General features: G+C 38.3%; 2 protein-coding genes across 2 annotated transcripts; one reads left to right on the forward strand and one right to left on the reverse strand.

The window, feature by feature from the left end:
* Positions 1 to 5,530: 5,530 nt before the first annotated feature.
* Positions 5,531 to 15,371, forward strand: Cbr-egl-2 (the record flags this gene model as incomplete). The annotated part of the gene is given in 16 exon segments (XM_002647503.1): positions 5,531 to 5,609; positions 5,660 to 5,777; positions 5,828 to 5,940; positions 5,990 to 6,118; positions 6,644 to 6,759; positions 8,368 to 8,540; positions 10,457 to 10,480; positions 10,598 to 10,640; positions 10,643 to 10,720; positions 10,768 to 10,881; positions 10,929 to 11,253; positions 11,745 to 11,919; positions 11,966 to 12,563; positions 12,611 to 12,889; positions 13,976 to 14,313; positions 15,221 to 15,371. Coding segments are annotated over 16 exon segments (2,853 nt in total).
* A 1,063-nt stretch (positions 15,372 to 16,434) lies between these two features.
* CBG06636 lies at positions 16,435 to 22,139 on the reverse strand (the record flags this gene model as incomplete). The annotated part of the gene is made up of 10 exons (XM_045237237.1): positions 16,435 to 16,581; positions 16,627 to 16,790; positions 16,926 to 17,056; positions 18,814 to 19,222; positions 19,271 to 19,703; positions 20,033 to 20,127; positions 21,380 to 21,630; positions 21,685 to 21,748; positions 21,798 to 21,927; positions 21,975 to 22,139. 10 exons carry the CDS (start codon positions 22,137 to 22,139, stop codon positions 16,435 to 16,437), a joined length of 1,989 nt encoding a protein of 662 aa, XP_045093267.1.
* Between the last annotated feature and the right edge of the window lie 368 nt (positions 22,140 to 22,507).

Genomic DNA, 22,507 nt, shown 5'->3' on the forward strand with positions numbered 1-22,507 from the left:
TTCTTACAGATCAAACTAATTAGCACAGAAGTAAGAGACAACGCTTCTTCTTCTTCTTCTAACAGATGTTTCCTCTTCCCTAGATTATAGTATTTTGTTCTTTCTTCCTCTTTTCCTTTGCTCCTTCTCTTGTCTTCGATTTTCTGGCTATAAAAGTTTAGGTTAATTGATCTTGTTTTACTGGTTCGTCGCTCGAGAGATAGAGAAAGAGACACAACTTCATTAATTTATCATAAGAATGATAACTAAACTTTCAGCTCAATTGTTGATACATATTCTTCCAGAAAAATCTCACTTCAGATATCACCACTTTCTTTCTTTGTCTCAGTATTCATTACTTCTTGTTGCCCTTTTCCGAATTGGCCCGGTGTCGAGTCATGTCTCAATTGGATTGAGCCCCACTTCTTGCCGACCAATTTGCATGAAACATAGAGCATAAAGAAACGGATAGGGACGTGCTTTACTTCTTTTTATGCGATTTATGACTGACTTGATACCCCCAGGTGGACTAAAACGGATGCTGACCTTTTCCAATCGAATTTTCTTCGGTTTAAAGGTGGGGGGAAATGAAAAAATAATGTGCTCGAAATTCCGTTCAAAGATGCCCCTCGAGGAGTTGAACTTGTGAGGGCGATGATTGAGGGTGCGGCGCCGCTACCGACTGAGCCACGCGAGCAAAGAGAAAACGCACGCCCGATTGCATACATAAAGGCGAGGACGACAACCGTACGCAGAGTGACATTAAGCGTTGTACACCGTGACGGTGGAATGCATACTCTAGCTACAAAAAAACTACGAAAAATCTCCTGTCCACCCACCTTTGAAGATTTTGGGATAAAAATCTGAGAAGTTTTGGAAAAATGAAAAATATATCAAAAAAAATTATAAATTCTTAAAAAAAGGGGTTAGGATATGCATTCTGTCGTAACGGTGTAGATTCACAGATGCCCTTCAATTAGAGAGACCCTCGAATTCCCGGGATATTTTCCACTGAAACGTACGGAATTTCTCTGATTTCAAAACACATTTGGAAGGAGGTCCTTTCTCACAGGGGCCCTCCTATTACAGGGGGCCTTTTATTTTCAAGCCCCCTTCGGAGAGCCCTTCTATTGATGGGGCCCTTCTAATACAGGTTTTATGGTAATTCATTTCCGTCCCTTGGAAACGTGGTAAAACTTTGTCAGCTGGAAAAATTTCACTATTATATGGCAACCCTTTTACCTTTCAAATGAACCGTTCTTCGAGTTTCCCTGACAATCTCCCATGAATCTGAGCATCTTCATCTTCCAGATTCAAATCATCTTTTTTCACTCTTTCCCATCTATTGGTCCATGTTTTGTTTCTTCTTCAGTTTCTTTTTTTCTTTTCTTTTTTTTCTTTTCGACACACCACCACACGAACCAAATACAATTAGGAAAGCACCCCTGGTTCCAGTTTTGTTCAACTGTTCCACTATCTTCTCCCGTTTCTTTTTTCTTCGTCGTCCTGCTCATTTTTACTTGGCTTTGAAGGTTCAGAGTTTTTCGCCCTTTGCCTTTTTCCTAGTAGAACTCATTTTCCTCATATTTCGTGTTTTCAAGGGGGGCTCTTGAATATCTCTCTATCTCCTCCTCTTTTCAGGAGCATATTTCTGATCATCATTTCATTTTTTCATTGCTTTGAAAACTTTTTAATGGTCAAAAAGGGTTCGTAGTCGTGTATTTTGATAAATGATACTAGAATGTTGCTGAAATTCCACATCTATAGTACCGGCCAATAAGATATACGAAAGCCTATTTTTCAAAGTATTTTCAGTAATTTTGACCGTCTTCAGGAGTCTAGAGCTCGACTATCAAGTTCCCGATCACTTTGAAGTTTTTGGAGGTTGTAAAATAGGACTAGATCAAAAAATTTCGCATTAACAGAATCTTTTGAAATTTCCTATTTGTCAGTTTTTCCGATTTCTCCAGGACAACACTCTTGGACCGTTTTTGTAAAAAACAGGTGTCTTCCAAATAGTTCGAAAACTAGGAAGTTCCAAAAAAAAATTTGTGAGTTCGAAGTTTTCAACCTATGTCTATTTTACACTCACCAACATTTTCAAAGTGATCGGAAACTTGAGCTCCACGCTTCTGAAAACAGTCAGAATGACAGAAATTACCTGAAAAATGTGTTTCGGGATTTCTTATTGACCGGTAGTGTAGAAAAAGGTCAGTATCTAAATTTATTCGGAACACAAAACTCATTTTTCATATTTTGAAACTAATTGAGCATGCCTCTCTTCTTGCTTGGCTCAGTCGATATCAAACTCAAGAAAAACCTTGATCTTCTAAAGTCTACCGAAAACTCCGAACTAAAACAAAAAAGTGCAGAGGAAGTCGTGTGTCGTCACATGCGAACATATGCAGGACTATGTGTCTGGCCCCCAACTTCTAACAACAATTGCTTCCTTTCCTCTCCCCGCTACCAAAGTGTATAATCCAAGGGAGCGTCGATTGACGCGCCTAAGAGTGTCGTCCAGATGTTTCTGCACCAATGCATAAACTGACGCAACTGGCAAAAAGTCGAAAGGACCCCACATTGTTTTCATCAAAAATCCAAATCGTCTCCTTCTTCTTCTTGTTCTTCTCATTCGCTCCCCGATTCCTTTATCCGAATTGAATCAAAACTTAGACGAAGACGAATTGAGGAGCTGGTCGAGTGGACCCGCTCATTGTGGGTCGCGAACAGAACACATTGTTTTCATTTGTTTCCCCCCGTCTTCCGAAGAAAAATTCTCTCCATTCTAGTAGAGTCCCTTCCACCAATTTCATCTGGGGGGACCTTTTTCTCGTATTTTGTTTTTGTCCGTGTTCCGTTCTTTCTCTCTTTCCGAGTTTCGATGAGAGATTGGAAAAAACTAGGAATTTGGGAATGTATTTGGGAGCGGATATGCAACTAAGAAAAACAGAATCAATCTAGTCTGGGCATGTCTGTGTATATTTTTTTTAACCCCAAAATTTTACCTGCAATTTCTAGATTCCGATTGTCTAGTACCTAGAACCTGTAATAGATGAGCCCTCCTAATTTTTTAACTTTGAATCATCTCTGTTCCTGTCAAAGATATAAAACGTTGTCAACGGATAAATTGTTTATCATAATCTCACAAACATTTTATCAGTTGACACATCTTTCATATCTCTATATCTCTCATACGGATCGAGATGATTTAGGTCATACTTGACGGTGTGGGGGCCCTTCTATTACAGGTTTTACGGAAATCTTGGCTGGCAGGAACCTTATCGTTTGGAAGGTTAGCTAATTTTTTAAAATCAATCCAAGAACCACTAAGTCTTCTGGCGTACATCCTTCTAGAATATGATGAGTGCAATGAATTTTGATCACAGATAGAGGAGGTCCTTAACAAAAAGTCGTGTTTCTCCTCTACGAGAGGCTCCTTTTCCATCTCCTTCTTCTTCTTATTCTCGTCTTCCTCAACTTGTCCATATTTGCCATAAATTTTTGATGTCCCTCTCACTCCATCTCCCTCTCTCCTCCTACTCGTTTTCCTATCTGCTAGGCCTGTCCAAGCCCAGGACTTTTTTTCGGTGGTTCTTCATTCCACACTTTTTTCTATTTCTATGTCATTTTTAATATCCAGAAAAAATATATTTCTAATTCATGAAGTTTCGGAGACAATTGCACTTTTCAGAAAGTGTGTTTTATTGGTTCTATCTCGGGTGATTTGGTATTCCGGATCGGATTAGGAGTTTCTAGGGATGTCATTATTCTCAGAATTCGTTGACCAATTTCACAGAGCAATAATTTCAAAAGTTCGCTTGCTCTGACGTAACAGCTGTAGATCTGGAAGAGATATACCGTAAAAGCTATAATGCGTCGGCCTCCACGCTGTAAAGTTTGAGCTCAATTATCTCAATTCGTAGGGCAAATCGCGCCGAAGGCCCATCAGCCATCTGTTTGAAGCGCCAGAGGCGCGGAAACAGGCTGGGAGAATATGAAGTTTTGTTTAATGAAAGTTAAAACTTTTTTTAGTAACTTTATTCTCCTCGTGCATGCTCTTTTTACAACTCTCGATGACTAAAAAAAGTAGTGTTGTTTGTTGATATTATCATCGAATTTTTAATCCCTACTTGTCGTTTCCTGCAAGTTTTCAAATCACTACTGCTTCGTTTTCTTCTCTTTTTGGCTTGTTTTTCTGACGTCGTCAAGAAACGAGGGACGCCTCCTGGACACAGATTAAGTGATGATGGTGGTGGTGACAAGCTTATTGATCCCTTTTTCCTAAATTTCTTATTTTCTTTCTCGCCTAAAAAAACTTCCGATCCCTCTCTTTTTCATTGACGATTAAGTTTGTGTTCCTATCCCTTCACATGAATTTTTCAACACTTCGGCAAGCTCCAGCCTTTTATGGCACAAAATGGAAATTTCAGGGATGTGTTAGATAGAGTAAAGGTCACCGTTTTTGTTGTTGCCTAGGACACCTCTCTTCCGATGAAGTTTTTTGAATTATTCATTGATTCAAAGCATTTGTCTTTATTCTCCAGATATAGTTGTGTACATGTGATTTCGCTGAAAAGTGGAATCTAGTTCTGAAATTTCAGACTAAATTTAATATTCGAGATTGACAGATTCCACCACAGAAGTTAAAAATATTTCAAAAAAGATAACCTTCTGAACTACCTTGCTCAAAATATTTTCCAAAACTTCCTTTCCCCTCATCTTCCTTATTCCGCGAGATCTCACATTTCCAAAACCAACATTTTCAACCGGTCGCCTAGCAGCCTTTGGAATATTAGATCATGTACCGAAACATAGTCTTGAAAAAAGTGGGGGACCCGAAGAGGGGGTGTTGCGTGCTTGGAGACCGACCTGACAACGGAGACGGCGAAGAAGAAGATGACTCTGAATATTAAGATAGAAGACGTCGTCGGAAGAAGCAGAAGCGATTAGTCAGACACGGACATTCTTCTCCGCTTTTAAAGTCTGGAGAGAGGAAAAGGCGAATTTCAAGCGAGCCCCCGAATTTCTGTTTCATCTCTCCCTCTTCTTATCACGCGATGATATTAGGTCCTTTTACATTTCCTTATCTCTCAATTAATTCTGAATACTTGCAGAATATGATGTCTTCTTTAAAAGTTATCTTGTTTTTTTTGTTATCGTAAAACCTGTAATAGAAAGACCCTCAAATTTGATCTGATATTTCTTGGCTTCTATGAAAGATACCAAAAATGTGTCAACTGATAAACTTTGTTTTGACATTGTGATGAACAATTTATCAGTTGACAACTTTCTTATATCTTTGACAGGAATCTAGATAAACTGGCTCAAAGTTAGGGGGCCCTTCTTTTACAGGTTTTACGGTAAGCCCTTTAAAATGTGCAATTATTCTCCTCAAATCAATTCTTCCAGATAATCTTCTCTGTCTCCCATATGAAATGTCATAGTTGGTTGAAGGGCAAGAGAACTACTGTGTAGGATCTTCCCTCTATTTTCCATTATTGTAGCTGCCAAGATTTTTTTTCTCACAACATCCACCTGAATTTTCTGAAAGATGCCGGTTGGAAAGCGTGGTCTTGTAGCACCACAAAATACTTTTCTGGAGAACGTTATCAGGAGGTGTAATAATGCAGGTGAGGCTGATTTCCAGAATTTTGATGTCAATAAAAATGTTTATTTTCAGATACATCTTTTATATTGGCAAATGCACAAGTTTTAGATTATCCCATCGTATATTGCAATGACGGGTTTTCGAAACTTGTTGGTTATACACGAGCAGAGATCATGCAGAAACCGTGCTCGTAAGTTGAATCCGAAAACATTCATTGAATCTTCTTGAACTTTTTTTCAGCCTTGCGTTCATGCATGGTGAGCATGGCGAAGTGGGAAGTCTACAGAAAATGCAAGAAGCACTGGAGAACGCAAGAACAGAGCAAGCAGAAATTGGATTGTGTAAAAAGAATAGTAAAGAAATTTCACTGAAACAAGCACCAACAAATTGTTCATTTTCCAGAGACCCCCATCTGGCTGTTAGTTCATTTAGCCCCGATTAAGAACCATAAAGATGCGGTGGTGTTGTATTTGTGTCAGTTTAAAGATATCACACCGTTGAAGCAGCCGCTGGATGACGAAAATAACAAAGGTAATTTTAAAATCTCAGCACCGGTCAGTAAGATATACAAAGATGTATTTTTTGGTTGATATTCAGACATTTTCAGGAATCTGGATCTCATATGTCAAGTTTTTGGTCACATTGAAAACTCTGATGACCTGGATCAAAATAATAGACCTACATCGAAAAATAACAGATCTAGATCGAAAAATTTGAATTCATAGAGTTTTGTGAAAGTTCCTAGTTTTTCAAATCAACCGGTTGTCGGTCATTTTGACTATTTTCAGGAGTCTGGAGAACGGTTTTTTTTCAGTACACAACGGGCCAAAGGAGTGTCTTTCAGAAATTGGCAAATAGCTGAAAAAACTAGAAATTTTCAAATAATTCTGTGAATGCAAAGTTTTCAATCTAGGTCTCTTTTATACCCTCCAAAACTTTCAAAGTAACTTGAAACTCGACAGCCGACCTCCACACTCCTGAAAATAATCAACAGAAATGTTTTTTGTAATCTTTTTGACCAGTACTGTAAGTAAGATTCTATTAACAATATTGCAGGACTCTCCCGGATACTGCAAATCGCAAGGATCGCCAAGTCAAAGCAGCAATTCAATCAAATCGAAACCAAGGATCTACACAAATCGCCGGGAAACACATCCAGTAACTTCAATCAGGTTATCAAGGTTGAGAGTCTTGACGCTTCTTTCTGTTGGTGTCGCGTTCTGGACGGCACACTAATACTTGGTCAGGCATCAAATCATTTTCCGATATCCTTTTGAATTCCTGATCAGAAATTCAAGGCTATCGGACTTTGAGAAATCTGTAGCCCCTCTTAAACCTTTTTTGAACACCTGAACCAAAGTGTCTCCGAAATGTGGCGCGTCCCTGTTCCCTCCGTTTGCTGGTAGTGGTATAGCCTGTAGTTTTCTTTGTTTTTCGCCCTATATATCTAGAAATCTATTAATTTTCATTTCGCCCTATCTCTCGATAAGTGAGTTTTTGTCTTTTCTAACAGAGTTGGGAGATAAGTTTTTCAAAATCTGAAAATTTAAAAAATGGTTTCTTATCTCTCAACACTGATTTCTAGTGACGTTTTTTTGCCTGCTCGCTTCTGTGTGCTAGATATTTTTATAGAAAGATTTTAAGTTCCTTCAAATTTCCCTGAATGATGTGGCATCGTTTTTTGCTTCCAAAGCACCCGCCTTGCTTTTGCATCCTTTGTTAGTTTCTCTGTTAGCTTTTTACCCCTTTATATTTTTAGTTTTATCATTTTCTCCTCATTTTCTTCAATATGAGGTGCACGTCTTCTTGACGCAAGCCTGAAAATGCGAAGATTCCGTTTCCGGGAAAAGACGGAAGTGAGGAAGAAGTGATGCTTATGTTGTCCTCTAGCTATTTTTTATTTTAGCTTCTAACTCTGGTTAGTTTTAGACAACTATGTATCTCTGTTTAACATCTAACTCTGATAGTACAGTAAACTTAACAGATAGAAAATTTTTGTTGGATTTCAGAGAACTTGTAATAGAAGGGCCCCAAGGTTAGGGGATCCTTCTATTGCAGTTCTTACGGTAACCACAGCTCTTCTTCTATATGAAAGGCTTTATTTAATTTCTGGAATCACATGTTAATTTTCCTTGGGGTTCTATCTAATTTTCTATTGCTTTCGCCTGTTTGACGAGATGTTTTTTAGTGCAGTGGCAGTTGGAACGAGCATCGCTTTGTGAGTTACGCTACCAATGCAAAAACAAGAGTATTATTAACTACTGTGTTACGAAACAAAACAACTAATTCATGAGTTCTATTATTTCAACTTGCATGGTACCTTTTGATTCAACTGATTTCTTAACTTTGAGTTCCGCTCATTTGTTTTTCATTTTTTTAAAACTTCAAAAAACTTCTGATTATAAATGACTGACTTACTACCGTACCCCCAGCTTCCCACTTCTCCTTGCATGCAATTCACCACCATAACAGAAAGAAGCACATGTGTCCCCACCCTGTCTCCCCGATTAATCAGATTCTAGGAAAATCTTTTTTCATCATTTTGCAAATTTTTTAGAATGAATTTTTAATCTTTAAATTTCAACAAGAAGCTATAAGCAGATAATATTAGACATAAATTTCACAAACCAGGTTTCAGAATAGATCTTTAGTTTCGTTTTCAATTCTTAGTTGATTTTGTTATAAATAAAATTTTGAGTTAGTCCCAATACATTTATTTATGGCCCGGTCCCTCCCCTCACTCTCCTCGTTTTTCTAATTTCCAATTATATTATTTACAGGTAATGAATCTGGGAGGAGACATGCTGCCCCAATATCGACAAGAGACACCGAAAACGTCTCCACACATCATTTTGCACTATTCATCATTCAAAACAATATGGGATTGGTCGATATTGGCGTTGACATTTTATACGGCGTTTATGGTTCCATTTAATATTGCTTTTAAGAATAGGTGAGTTGTTTTTTGATAATGAGAGTCTTATAATCAGCTAGTCATCAGTCGGGATAAGCAAAGCACATATTATCAGCGACTCAGTAAAACATGCAAGATTTAAATTGAGAAGGGTAGTATCAACTTGCATGAGATCTTAGTTTAAACACAATACATACAGTATCATTCGATAAGATAACGAAAATACTTTTCGGTTGATTTTCTGCCATTTTCAAGAGTCTTTAGCTCGGTTGTCAAGTTTCCGATCATTTTGGAAATGTTGGAGGGTGTAAAACAGACGTTGATTGAAACCTTTGTATTCACAAACCTTTTAGAAAGTTCCTAGTTTTTCAGCTTTTTGCCGATTTCTTAGAGACACCCCTCTTGGCCCGTTTTGTACGGAAAACATGAAAAAGCAAATGTCTTTCAGAAATCGGCAAATATTTGAAAAACAGGGATGTTTTGAAATTTTCGGAATTTCGAAAATTTCGGATTTTCCGAATCTCAGAATTTTCTAATATTTAAGAATTCGGAATTTCGGAATTTCAAAATATTCCGATTTTGAAATTTTCGGAATTTCAAATTTTTTGTAATTTTTCAAAAATTTAAAGTAGAAATTCCATTTTTTCATAAAAGTTTCGGAAATATTCCGGTCGGAATTTCATCCCGAAAAAATCTTACAAAAATATTCCGGTCGGAATATTTGAAATTTCGAATTCCGTCCTGAACATTTAGAAAAAATTCAGTAAATGCAAAGTTTTCAATCTACAGGGTGGGGCAAAAGTTTGGCAACAAAAAGAAGACGTCATATCTTCTCGGAAAATAGTCCAATCAGTTTCAAATTTTAACAGGACTTCATCAAAGAGATTTGTAACAAAATTAAGTCATAGCTGCCTGTTTTTGGCAGCTCTGTTTCTGATGGCGGGGCTCAACTTCTTTGGGTTGCGTTTGTGCTGGCACGGGGGTGGTCTGCCGGCAAAAGGTCCCATTCCGTCGAAGAATTATTTTTAAGAGTCTCCAAAATTGTGTTAAAACAAACTTGAACACATGCTTGAAAATTTCCTTGAAAACGACAATTTGCACGAAATCATATTGTTTCTGACTAGAGACAGGCCATCCTTTCTCGGGAATCAAATTGGAGAAATTGGCTTGGCACTCCTGCTGAACATGGTTTGTCGTCTGAGCAGGCGCTATATATTTTTGGAATGTCTAAATTTGCTATTCAAAGTTAGATTATGATACAGACAGCATGATTTTTACTCAAAGTAATTTTCTTGGTACACTTGCAGACCAGGCTCCACCAAAAACAGAGATTTTTCCCCAATTGGGGTGATTCCTCCAAAACTCATGGTTTGCTGAGGATCGGCTGCCTAGAGAATCAACAGACTATCACTATTAGATAGCCAAGAAAATTGTGTCTATACATAACAATTTTTAGAATTGAGTTTTGCCTCTAAGCTGAACAGTGTCTAATCAAACAAAGCGGTGGCCAAGCGCGTTCCAGAAGGTCAGGAAAAACATCAAAGGAAGCATACAGAAAGTGGTGCCGTTTTCGTAAAAATTGAGATAAGGACATGAAACTTTGCACATCTACCAATGAAGAGACGAGGAATATTATAAACATAAAAGCAAGACCTGAAAAGTGTGCCGGCGCGCAACAGCTTATGTCAAAAGTTTGTTGCCAAACTTTTGCCCCACCCTGTAGGTCTGTTTTACAACCTCCAAAAGTTTCAAAGTGGTTGAAAACTCGACAGTCGAGCTCCAGACTCCTGAAAGGGTCAAAATGACCAAGAATCAACAAGAAATGAATTTTTGTACATCTTATGGAACGGTACTGTATAATCACACACGATAGCCTCTCACTATTAAAAAAATAAGCATTAATCTAAAAAACAATGCAAAGTATGTGAAATGCGTTACTAATATAACTTTTTTAGCCTCCGCCCGTTCTACTTGATCAGGTATGTCTTTATTCGTTGCATGTTGATTGTACTTATTACTTTTTTATAAGCATGGTTGTTCTTAATTCTTTCTACTTCTCTTTATCATTTTTTAATTTTTTATTACAGGATTTCTAGTACTCGAGATAATCCCGGTGGCGGAATCGACTCTGTGGCGTTGATGATTCTATAGTTGACGTCATATTTTTTGCTGATATTCTTCTCAATTTTCATACCACTTTTGTAGGACCTGGCGGCGAGGTAATGCAATTTTGGAACGAAATTTCAACTGAACAAAAAAATTGCAGGTAGTAATAGAACCGTCGGTAATTAGGCAAAACTATTTCAAGTCATGGTTTTTGATTGACTTACTTTCCTGTCTACCATATGATATTTTCTACATGTTTAAACGAGATGACGAGGTAAGTGGTCCTCATTTCAGTATACAGAAAAAAACTCATGTTTTCAGAGGATAGGAAGCCTATTCTCTGCACTCAAAGTGGTGCGGCTTCTCCGATTAGGAAGGGTTGCTCGAAAACTAGACAACTATTTGGAGTACGGTGCAGCCACTTTACTACTACTACTATGTGCGTATGTGATAGTTGCTCATTGGTTAGCTTGCGTGTGGTTTTGGATAGGAGATACAGAAGTTCGACTAAAAATGGATAATCTAACACTGCCGGATGGGTGGTTATGGAAATTATCGAATGACTTGAGGCAGCCGTATAATGTGACGGCTTCTAATAAATCAACTTTAATAGGAGGGCCATCCAGAACATCAGCATATATTTCATGTAAGTTTTTTTCATTCTTCTACAGTACCAATAAGATTGTATTCAGCTGATTTTCAATTATTTAGACCATTTTCAGGAGTCTGGAGCTCGGCTGTCAAGTTTCCAACCACTCAAATAATTCTGGAGGGCGTAAAACAGACCTAGACTAAAAACTTTGCATTCACAGAACTTTTGAAAAAAACCTAGTTTTTCAGCTATTTACCAATTTCTGAAGGACGCCTGTTTTTCACGTTTTCAGTACAAAAACAGACCAAAAAGGGGTGTTCTTTAGAAATCGGCAAATAACAGAAAAACTAGGAATTTTCAAAAAATTCTGTTAATGCAAAATTTTCAATCTAGGTCTGTTTCGCTCCCTCCAAAACTTTCAAAGCGATCGGAAACTAGACAGACAAGTTCCAGACTCCTGAAAATGGTCAAAATCAACTGAAAAATACGGTTTTGTGTATCTTATTGAACAATACTGTATGTGTTTGAATGAAATTCATTTTCAGCTCTTTACTACACGATGAGTTGTATGTCAACAGTTGGTTTTGGAAACATCGCCAGTAACACCGACAACGAGAAAATCTTTGGAGTCTGTATGATGATCATCTCAGCTTTACTCTATGCCGCCATTTTTGGTCACATGACAACAATTATTCAGCAAATGACATCCAGTACTGTGAGGTAATAAGAGTTTCGTTTAGATGAACAGTAGGACGTCAGTTTTCAGGTATCACGAAATGATCAGCAACGTCCGAGAGTTCATCAAACTGCAAGAAATTCCTAAGGAACTAGCCGAACGAGTAATGGATTACGTAGTATCTACGTGGGCAATGACGAAAGGAATCGATACAGCGAAGGTTCTTGGCTACTGTCCAAAAGATATGAAAGCCGATATATGCGTACATCTGAATCGAAAAGTGTTCAACGAGCACAGTTGTTTTCGTTTGGCTTCGGATGGATGCTTGAGATCACTGGCGATGTTTCTAGAATTGAATCATGCGGCGCCTGGAGATTTGCTATATCACACTGGCGAATCTGTGGATGCTCTTTGGTTTGTGGTTTCTGGATCTTTGGAAGTTATACAAGACGATGAAGTCGTGGCAATACTTGGAAAAGGAGATGTGTTTGGAGATGAGTTTTGGAAAGCAAATGGGTCAACTGGCCAGTCAGCAGCTAATGTTCGGGCTCTAACCTACTCGGATCTCCATATGATCAAAAAGGAAAAGTTAATGGATGTACTCGATTTCTACAAGGCCTTCGCTAACTCGTTTGCACGAAATATGACATTGACTTATAATTTGACACACAGAATGAAATTCAGAAAGGTAATTGATTTGATGGTACTGTATAATATGGGAATTTTAATATTCAGGTGGCCGATGTAAAACGAGAAAAAGAGTTGGACGCTAAACGGAAGAACGAGAAACTCACATTACCCAGTGATCATCCAATACGAAAGCTTTTATTCCGAATGAGAGAAAGGCATGGTCCACGGATATTCCCTAGTCCCATGTTTGCGGATATTGAGAAAGGACTGAAAAAGTCGACAGAAATATCCAGGATATCCTCATTACATTCAATGGTTGATGAAACGGGAGGATCATCATATATCAGATCACCCAGGAGCAAACAAAAAAGGCCGCCTTTGCTGGTATGTTTTTCAATATTTTTTATTCTGATAAACGCTTAAAGATACAGAGCTCTGATACTGATATTGTGAGTTTGATAGTTGTAGATTACGACTTTCTGAAATTTCAAAAAATTATTTTCATTTTTATACATGACTTTTAGATCTATATGTTCTCATCACAGATTCTTCCGTTTCCACACTTACCGTAAACTTTCTAATACAAAGCCATCGAAACCGTCAACGTTGAGCCGGCCATAAATATATGAAAAATGCGTTTCTCAGTTGATTTTGACCATTTTCAGGAGTCTGTAGCTCGACTGTCAAGTTCCCGATCACTTTTTAAACTTTGAAGGGTGTAAAAAAGGCTGAGATTCAAAACGTTGCGTTCACCAAATTGTTCGAAAGTTTCCACTTTCTTCGCCATGTGCCAATTTCTGAAAGACAACCTTTTTTAACTGTTTTTGTACTGAAAACTTGAAAAAACCAGGTGTCTTTCAGAAATCGACAAATACCGTAAAACCTCTAATAGAACGACACCCGGATCGTCCACTTTGAGCCTATATATCTCATTTTCTGCAAAAGATATCAAAAAGTGGTTAACTAGTAAAATGTTGCTGATATCCTGATAAACATTTTACTAGTTAACCACTTTTTGATACCTTTCAAAAGAAGTGAGATATATAGGCTCAAAGTGGACGTTCCGGGTGTCGTTCTATTAGAGGTTTTACGGTATCTGAAAAACAAGAATTTTTCAAAAAGTTCTGTTAATGCAAAGTTTTTAATCTAGGTCAGTTTTACACCCTCCAAAATTTTCAAAGTGATTCAACACTTGACAACCGAGCTCCAGACTCCTGAAAATGGTCAACATCGACTGAAAAATGAATTTTTCATATATTTATGGCCGGCATTGTATCTCGTTTCCTGTAAAAGATATCACAAAGCAGTTAACCAGCAAAACTTTTATCATAATATCAAAAATATTTTGACATTTGACAATTTTTTCTTATCTTTTCTATGAACGGAGATATATGGGCTCAAAGTTAAGGTGACCTTCTATTAGAGTGTTTACGTTATGCCTATCGCCTATAATCCAATTAAAATTTCTAGAAACGCCAAACGGTTGACGAGGACGCTCTATCCAGAACCAGTTGGGGTCTTGACAAGAAAGATCGTGAATGGAGCTCTCTGTCGAACATTAAAACAGAAATGAAGAGCAAATTCGATATGATCGGGGAGCGACTGAGCATTGTTGAGCAAATCAATAACCGATTGGCAATGTTAGAAAGGGCGATTATTGGAAATAATGGAGGAGCCAATACTCCGTCAACGATGCCAGTTGGCTCTTTTTCAGCTTTGAATGAGTCTGGAAATCGGTTGACTCTCGATGCGCCTCCTGTTGCCAGAAGTGTGTCCTGGAGTGAACAACATCAGTCACAGTGGCAAAGGTACGCAATCTGGTTTATTTTTAAAATGATTTATTATTGAAACGGCCAATTCTGGAAACCTCAAACTTTTAAATAGAGACGGACCTCAGAAGCCCACTCAATACTCTCACGCTGAGCTCATTTTTCTCGGTTACTGTAAGAGATATCAAAAAACTTATAGAATTAAGAAAATGTGCCTCGAAATCAGAAACATTTCAATAGGTGATATTTCTGATATCTCAAACAGGAAACGAGATAATTCGGGTCAAAGAGGCGATATTTTTAAGGAGCTTCACAGATTTCAAAAGTGAAATTTCAAGTGTTATTCGAACGTGATAGAAAAAAAAACTTCGGACAGCAGAAGAACAAAAAACCGTGGTTAAAATTTTAATTATAGACTTTTAAAGTAAAACTACGTGAATCGGTCCTGTAACCCATTGACCTCAGGAAGAGTACTATAAAAGAAGAGGAGAGTGAAGGGAAGAATCAGTTCTCTCTTTCTCGGGGCTCCAGAAAGGTGACTCGGGGAAGAGATCCGATCAGGACCCTTGGGGTCAGGATCCCTTGGGGTCAGGACCTTTGAGTCAGGAGCCCTTTGGGGTCAGGACCCCACTGGGTCAGGACCATGGGGTTTGGACCCCAATGGGTCAGGACCCCATTGGGTCAGGACCCCAATGGGTCAGGACCCCAATGGGTCAGGACCCTTGGGGTCAGGACTCCTGGGGCCCGGAGCCTTGTGGCCCGGAGACCTGGGGTCAGGGGCCCTGGGGTCCTGGGTCCTGGGTCTTTCTCGACCCGTTTTTTTGTGCTTTGTTGTATATCTTATTGACAGGTGCTATATGATTGTCTATTGCATCCAAAATCTAAAAAAGCTTTTTGAACGAGTACTGTAGATTCTGTTCGTCTGAAAAAATTTGAGATTTTACAGAACAGTACCACCTCTGCGAGAACTAGAAGCCGGCGAATGGGAGCCACCATTCACCCCCAACCCCACGACATCGTCTCCTCAACCAACTGTTCCTCATATTCAAATTGACGAAGGAGAATCAGCAAGACCGCCAACAAGAACAAGGATATGAAATCCATCTTTCCCATTCACTGTAACTAGACATCGATCCACTTGCCTTGTGATATGTAAAACTTATTGTGTGTATTTGCAAATTTTTTCGGGTATTTTTTCCAAATTTCTCTTTAGCTCGCAAATAGGGTATTTGAAGTTTTTTCAAAATTCAAACATCGTTCTGTTATTATTTCTGTCCGGCGCCGTTGAAACTTGCGGCCGAAAACTGCTTTAAAGGCGCATCGTCGTTTTACAAATAAACTCGTGCGCCTCTAATACAGTACTTCGAAATTATTTTATTTTGTTCCATTTTAAACAGTTTTTCTACCTTATGAGGAAATTAAGTTAAGTGTTCATGGGAATCGGAAAAAAAATCAACGAAAACAAGCTTAAAGTTTTGAGGAAAAAAATTCAGAAGTACTGTATTAAAAGCGGATCAATTTATTTGTAAAACCCGTAGCCAATTCAGGACAGGCTATGCGCCTTTGATTAAAATTTCGGTCGCACACCTCATCGCCGCCGGACAAGAATAATATCAGTAAATGTGCTCCAATTTGTTTTTGCAATGGAGCACATTTTCTGACACATGATCTTTTTTCCAATTCGAATAAGCCCTCCCATAGTCTTCCTTTTTCAGATCCCATGTCTTTCTGGTTTGAATCCCTTTGACCCATGCCACCTTTTACCCCCCCCCCCTATCTCGATACGTATCCTAAAAGTCAGAATTGTATTGTTTTTTTAAGTTTATGTTCTTCATATTTTTATATTTTGCAATCCGATCTCAATTTCAACAACATTGTGTGAAAGGTTTCTTATTCAGAATGAATGTTTCATACAATCGAAAGCGTAATCTTCACATATTTACTATACACGAGACAAAAAAATGATGGGGGTGAATGATAGGGTAAGAACTAGACAGAAACCTACACGAACGTTTTTAGGTAACACAAATAAATTTATAGCACAACAGCGAAAAAATATGGGAGAAGAGACCCGTTGGAAACGAAATGCGGCGAGAAAGAAATGGAAAAAAATGCTAGCAACAGTCAACAACTCTATTCGGTGTACTAGACGAAATCTTCTTATAAAACGTCTTTGGTTAACTTGAGTTTCGCTAAAATCGGAAGATGATCACTGGGCACGTGGCGATTCGGCCATGGCGTCGCTCCAATCAGAGTGTCGGCCGTCGGTAGACCGAATCTTTCGAGTACTTGCAGTTTTTGGATATCCTGGAAATTTTGCCATTTTCAGGTTGACCTATAAATATAGTTTACTTCTTTAGTGCGATCCTTTGTGTAGAAAATGAAATCCGGAGCCGCGGCATCTTTGTGATATGTGGAAATGCATCGAGTACGGAATGGAGTAACGGTGGCGAGGTCGTGGTGATAGACAGACTCTAACTTGAACGGGTGTCGCATGCATCCGTCGAGTAACGGTTCTGAAGCTAGTCAGGATTTGAATCATTTTCCTACCTAATAAGAGATCCTCCAAGACCGTAAAACTGTTAATTTCCAAAGGCTCAACAAGCATAAATATTCTGTGGTTCAATTTGGATTCTACGAAAAAAACTTACTTCCTGACTCAAATGACGAATTCGTGCCAACTGTTGTCTGGAAGAGGAGCTCGCGAAAATCACACTTTTTGCCGCCGGTCCTCACGGATTGACCACTCATTCTTCTCACAAATTGTCCTTCCACAAGAACACTGAAAGCAATATCGAAAATTAATTTTTGAGTTCATCTAACCAGAGATGTTCGGAACGGAACTCGGTGTTCCGACTTGAATATTTCCGAAGCTATTTTTATAGAACAAGAGATTTTTGGTCTACAGTATGACAAAGGCGTCAATTGATCATCAAGTTTTTGCGATGGAAAATTCGGAAATTTAAAAAAATTGGAATATTTTGAAATTATTGGGTTGGTTATTGGGTTGGAAATTATTGGGAAATTATTGGGTTGGAAATTATTGGGTTGCTAATAAGTTCTTGTGCACTGTTTGTTTTTCATCTTTTCTCTTAACTGAGCTAGAACAATAAAATGTATGTAACAGAATATGATATATAGGATGGTAAGGCTATTCACAATAACCATCATTCGCCCCGCTCTCATTTCGTTTGCGAACGCTATACCCACTTTTTTTCGGGTGAAATTCCTATTGGACGACGTATACTGGCTGTTTAACGAAGTCTACCCATTCGGTTCTTTTGTGGTAGCTAGTATATATGACACACATCTTAACCGAGGTGATAGTATAATTCAGGCGCTTGAAGTTCCCGTGTGTAGTAAGAAGTTGCATGCTCAGGTCCATTCGCCACTGAACATCGAAACCGGTCAAAGCGGTGAGGTATCCGTCGCAGAGATGTTCGGAAAGGGATTCGGAATTCCGAAAATTCCGACCGGAATAATTCCGAGAAAAAAATTCGGAATGAAATTCCGGTCGGAATATTTCCGAAAGATTTTTTCGGAATGAAATTCCGACCGGTATTTTTTCGAAGAATTTTTTCGGAATTAAACATTTTTCGACTACAGTATGCCTGGAAAATTTTATCGAACAGAATTAATTTTGACATTTTTTGCGCTGTCGAAATCTTTCTGTCCTTTTTCGAAAGATTATTGCGTTTTTGTGATGGGAAAGTGAAATTCCCGCTGTAAAATTCGAATTTTGAAAAATTCGGAAATTCCGAAAATTTTAAAATCGGAATATTCCGAAATTCCGAATTTTTCAAAATCGTGAAAAATTCCGAGATTCCGAAATTCCGAAAATTTTAAAATCGAAAGTTTGCGAAATTCCGAAAATCCGAAAAAGGCCATTCCGAACATCCCTGATCCGTCGTCCAAGTTTTTTGTTCTTTCCCAAATTTAACAATCCATTTTCAATAGTGATATGAGTTGTCCCTAAAGTGATTGACATTTCACAGGTAGATTGGAAAGAATCCCGTTCCACTAGATCTCTCAGCTTGCCTATATCTTGATGAAGTGCTCGCCCGGAACGAGTTTCATATTCCATTGAAAAGTCCTGGTTCTTGAACTTGCCAACCCAATTTGCAACTGTGATTTTATGGAGACATTGTCTTTTTAAACTTCCACCAGGCGGTGGTGAACATCGGATACTTTCAGGTTAGAAATAAATCTAAACAATACACAGAAATTTCACCCAAAAAAAGGGGTATGAAAAGGGGGATCGCGGTCGCAAGCGGAGTGAGAGCAGGGCGAATAATGGTTATTGTGGATAACCTTACAATCTTTTATACCATGTTCTGTTACACACATGTTATTGTTCTAGCTCACTTAAGAGGGGAGAAGAAAAACAAAAATGCACAAGGACTTATTAGCCAACCTAATAGGAAACTTCGAAAATCGGAATATTCCGATTTGAAAATTGGAATTTCGATATTCTGAAAATTCCTGAGAATTCCATTCCGGACATCCCTGTGAAATAAAACTCAAACTAAAAAAACTAACCATCCTTTGACCACAAAGTCATAGACCAAAGAGTGTGCCTCCATATTAAAATCTCCCATAATGATAACCGGCGGAATGGAGCAATTGAAATCTGACTGTTTTCCCAAATTATCCCTCATTTGTTGAATCGATGCAAACAGAATCGCCAACTGTGCCAACTTCACATCTCCACGCTCTTCATTGAATAGCAAATGGGTGTTGGCCACCAGAACAACTTCTTTTGTAACACGACAACGAAGAGCCAGAATTTGAGCAATGTTTTCTCGATTCGATATTGCGCTTTTCGATACAAAATAGTTCACTTCTTGATATTTAACGAATTCGAATTTTCCAGGACGGTAGAAAAGAGCACACCCGTCGTCCTTCACTTCAGTGCCGAATTTTTGTTTATAGATGCCTTCGTAGCCATCTGAAAGGTTTTTTTAATATTTACAAATTGGAAAAAAATAAGTCTTACGTTGCTTCATAAAAGGGGCAAAATGTAACAAGTAATGATCGGCTTGTACTTCCTGCAATCCCAGAATATCTGCATTGAACGTTGGAATCTCCTCCTGAAGGCCCTTCCAACGATTCGTCCACTCCAAAAACCCTTGACACTGATCCAAGTGTCGATAAAGGTACGCAGTTCTCGCGATCGTCTTCTGACAAAGGACATTGTATGAGCACACTGTGAACTCGGAGGACGGAGTCGGAGAGCTCGAAAGAATGGAATGTTTCAATTTGATTTTATTCCACTGACGGATTTGTCGATTGGAGAATATGCAATCTTTGGAGAAGCCGTCAGAAATATTTGAAGGAATCATTAGACGTGCAGGGGCGAAGGTGGTCGAGTTGATGGTAGGATTCGTGAGAAGAGAAGAAGACGGAGCTTTCGACCAGAATGTTTCAGCCTGTAATTGAATTTCATAGTCTATTAACCATTCTGGTTCGAAAAAAAATCGAAGCTGTAGAAGAGAAAGGTCGAAGGTCCCACAACGACTACTTCCGTAACCTAAAAAATTTTTTTTCGATATTTATTTTCTCGTTTATCACTACTTTTCTTTGAGTTTTCTGTTATTTTCCTTGAATAAATTGATTGAAAACGTACAAAAATCGAGAAAATGAATCATTAAAAAAAATATATTTTCAGGTTATGGTAGCTGTCGTTGTGGGACCCTCACAACTAGGTGGAACTTTCAAAGATTATCAATAACTTTGAATTGATAAAATAGAACCTTACCATTTTAGTCTCCAACTGTGTCATTGTTTCGTCGGGTTTGATGCTTTTCGGAAATTCTCCGATCAGTACGATACTGTCGTCCGAGTCCGACAATTCTGGAAGTCAAGATTCTCAAATTGAAAATTAAAGCTAGAAAGACCAGCGCAACCAGTGGCAGGATCAAAGAAACGCGCTCTATTGATATTTCAACAACTTTGCCGTGTGTAAGCAACAAGAGAGAGAGAGAGAAGAGAGAGAAGAGAGACAACGTGTGAGAAACTTCTTTGGATTCCATAGGGTGTGGTCGCTAGTTGGTTACAACATAAATACTTGTGAAGGGCAGAGGACATATATGAATTTTTGGCTTTTGTTTTAGAAAACATTGAAATTATCAAGTGCATTTCCATACGAGAATCAGCTAAACCTTTCATCAGAACGTAGTGTAGCTGAAACTTTTTTCTAAACAAAAATTAGTGATAAAGAACAACACCGTCCTCCTACTTATCACCACTTGTGTGAATTGAACGAGATTGATGAGATAGGCACACACAAAGAGAGAGTACGTAAACAAGAAAAAGAATGTGGAGCAAATAGTGGGTCTTAAAGAAGTTATTATGAAGATGACAGGAGAAAAGTTAAGAAAATCAAAAAAAGAGAACTATGTCACGTGGAACATATGGGTCGTGGAGGGAACAGGGTGGGTGGGAGGAAGAGGAACGTTCTAGATGATAAAGTTGGAACGACGTGATTTTTATGGTTTTTGGATTGGTATGGAAAGTGACAGCTTCATAAAATAAGGGATGTTCAGCATGGCCTTTTTGGAATTTTTCGTAATTTCAGAATATTCTGGTTTTAGGAATTTTAGAGTTTCAGAATATTCCGATTTTCAAAATTTCAGACTATTCCGATTTTCCAAATTTCGGAATTTTGAATATTCCGATTTTAGAAATTTCCGCTTTTCAGATTTTTTCGATTTTAGAAATTTCGGGATTTCAGAATTTGGCGATTTTCATTAATTTCAGAACTTTCCGATTTTTAAAGTTTGGGAATTTTGGAATATTTTGATTTTCCGTTTTTCAAAAATTTCAGTCTGAAATTTTCTGAGTTTCAAAATTTTCGGAATATTCCAATTCCCAAAAACTTCGATGATTTGGAATTTCCAGATTATGAGAATATCGGGAATTTCCGATTTTCAAAATTTTCGAAATTTCCGGAATATTCTGATTTTAGGAATTTAGAAATTTCAGGATTTTCTGATTTTCAAAATTTTTTGAATTTTGGAATATTCTGTTTTACAAAATTTTCGGAATATTTCCAATTTTCAAAATTCTCGGAATTTTAAAAATTTTGGATTTTCGGAATGCCTACCTCCTTCTTCTAAGTCAGATTTCTCAATTTGCCTGAAATCCTTCTTTCCGCCTTCTTCTTTCGGCTTCTCCACTACCTTTTGAGACGTCGTCGGCTCAGAATCACTGTCTTCTGAAACTGCAGGACTTCCAATTCTCTCTTGTAGAACGATGATATCTTCGTCGTCATCACATCCGACTTCAGTTGTCACTTCTGCTACATCGGCGCTTATATTTAGACTGAAAGTTTGATCCAACACATTTTCATCGCTTCTGAAACTATTTCTAATCGTTTTCAAAAACTTAAAAAACTTGGAACTTTTGCACCTTTCATCGGTCACTGTGATCGCCTGCACCTCCTTCTGACGTATGATACTCTTATTTTTGGCTACTAAACAATACAGAATAAGTTGTGTGTATCAACCATTATCTATTCTTACACCACGAAGCACAAATGTTGTATGTTCCTTGACTTCTAGAAGACTTCTCTGGAGCTGGTGTTGGAGGATTCTCGAATCTTACAGTTTGGATAAGCTTGGGAGGGGGAATCTGGGTTGGATACAGGCTTGTCTAGAAATATAGTATTTAGTATTTCGCCAGATCGTCTCCAAACTAACGCTTCCAACGGTTTCTTCCCTCTGAAAACGTTCCCAGTTGTATCCCGTATTTTCCTGCGCGTCTCTCCGGGCGGCATTTCCAGGTCCTCGTGGTAATCTTTGGAATCCACGGTTTGCCGGCGCTCCACGTATGTTCGCATACGGGTCGAATCGCCGAGTCCGCATTCGAGACAAACCTTTTTTTGGTTTCGGGGTGCGCTTCGCCAGCTGAAAATAAAGGTGAGCAATGTCTCCATTGGAGTGCTAGTTTTGCGTAGTTTTGCCCGGAACACTTGTTCTTTGACCTTTATTGCTTCCACACCGTCCCTTTTATGGTCAACAATTTGATTAAAAATCGATCATTGAACAGTTGTGTTGTTGTATATAAACAAAACACAATTTTTTGTTATTCTTTCTTTTTCTCTTTTTCTATTGCCAAATCATAGAACCGATCAATAAGATACAAATTTTTCAAGTGGTGTTCGGTCATTTTTACCGTTTTCAAGAGTCTGAAGCTCGGCTGACAAGTTTCCGATCATTTTGAAAACTTCGGA

Source organism: Caenorhabditis briggsae, assembly GCF_000004555.2.
Source record: "Caenorhabditis briggsae complete genome, chrV, whole genome shotgun sequence".
Taxonomy (NCBI): Eukaryota; Metazoa; Nematoda; class Chromadorea; order Rhabditida; family Rhabditidae; genus Caenorhabditis; species Caenorhabditis briggsae.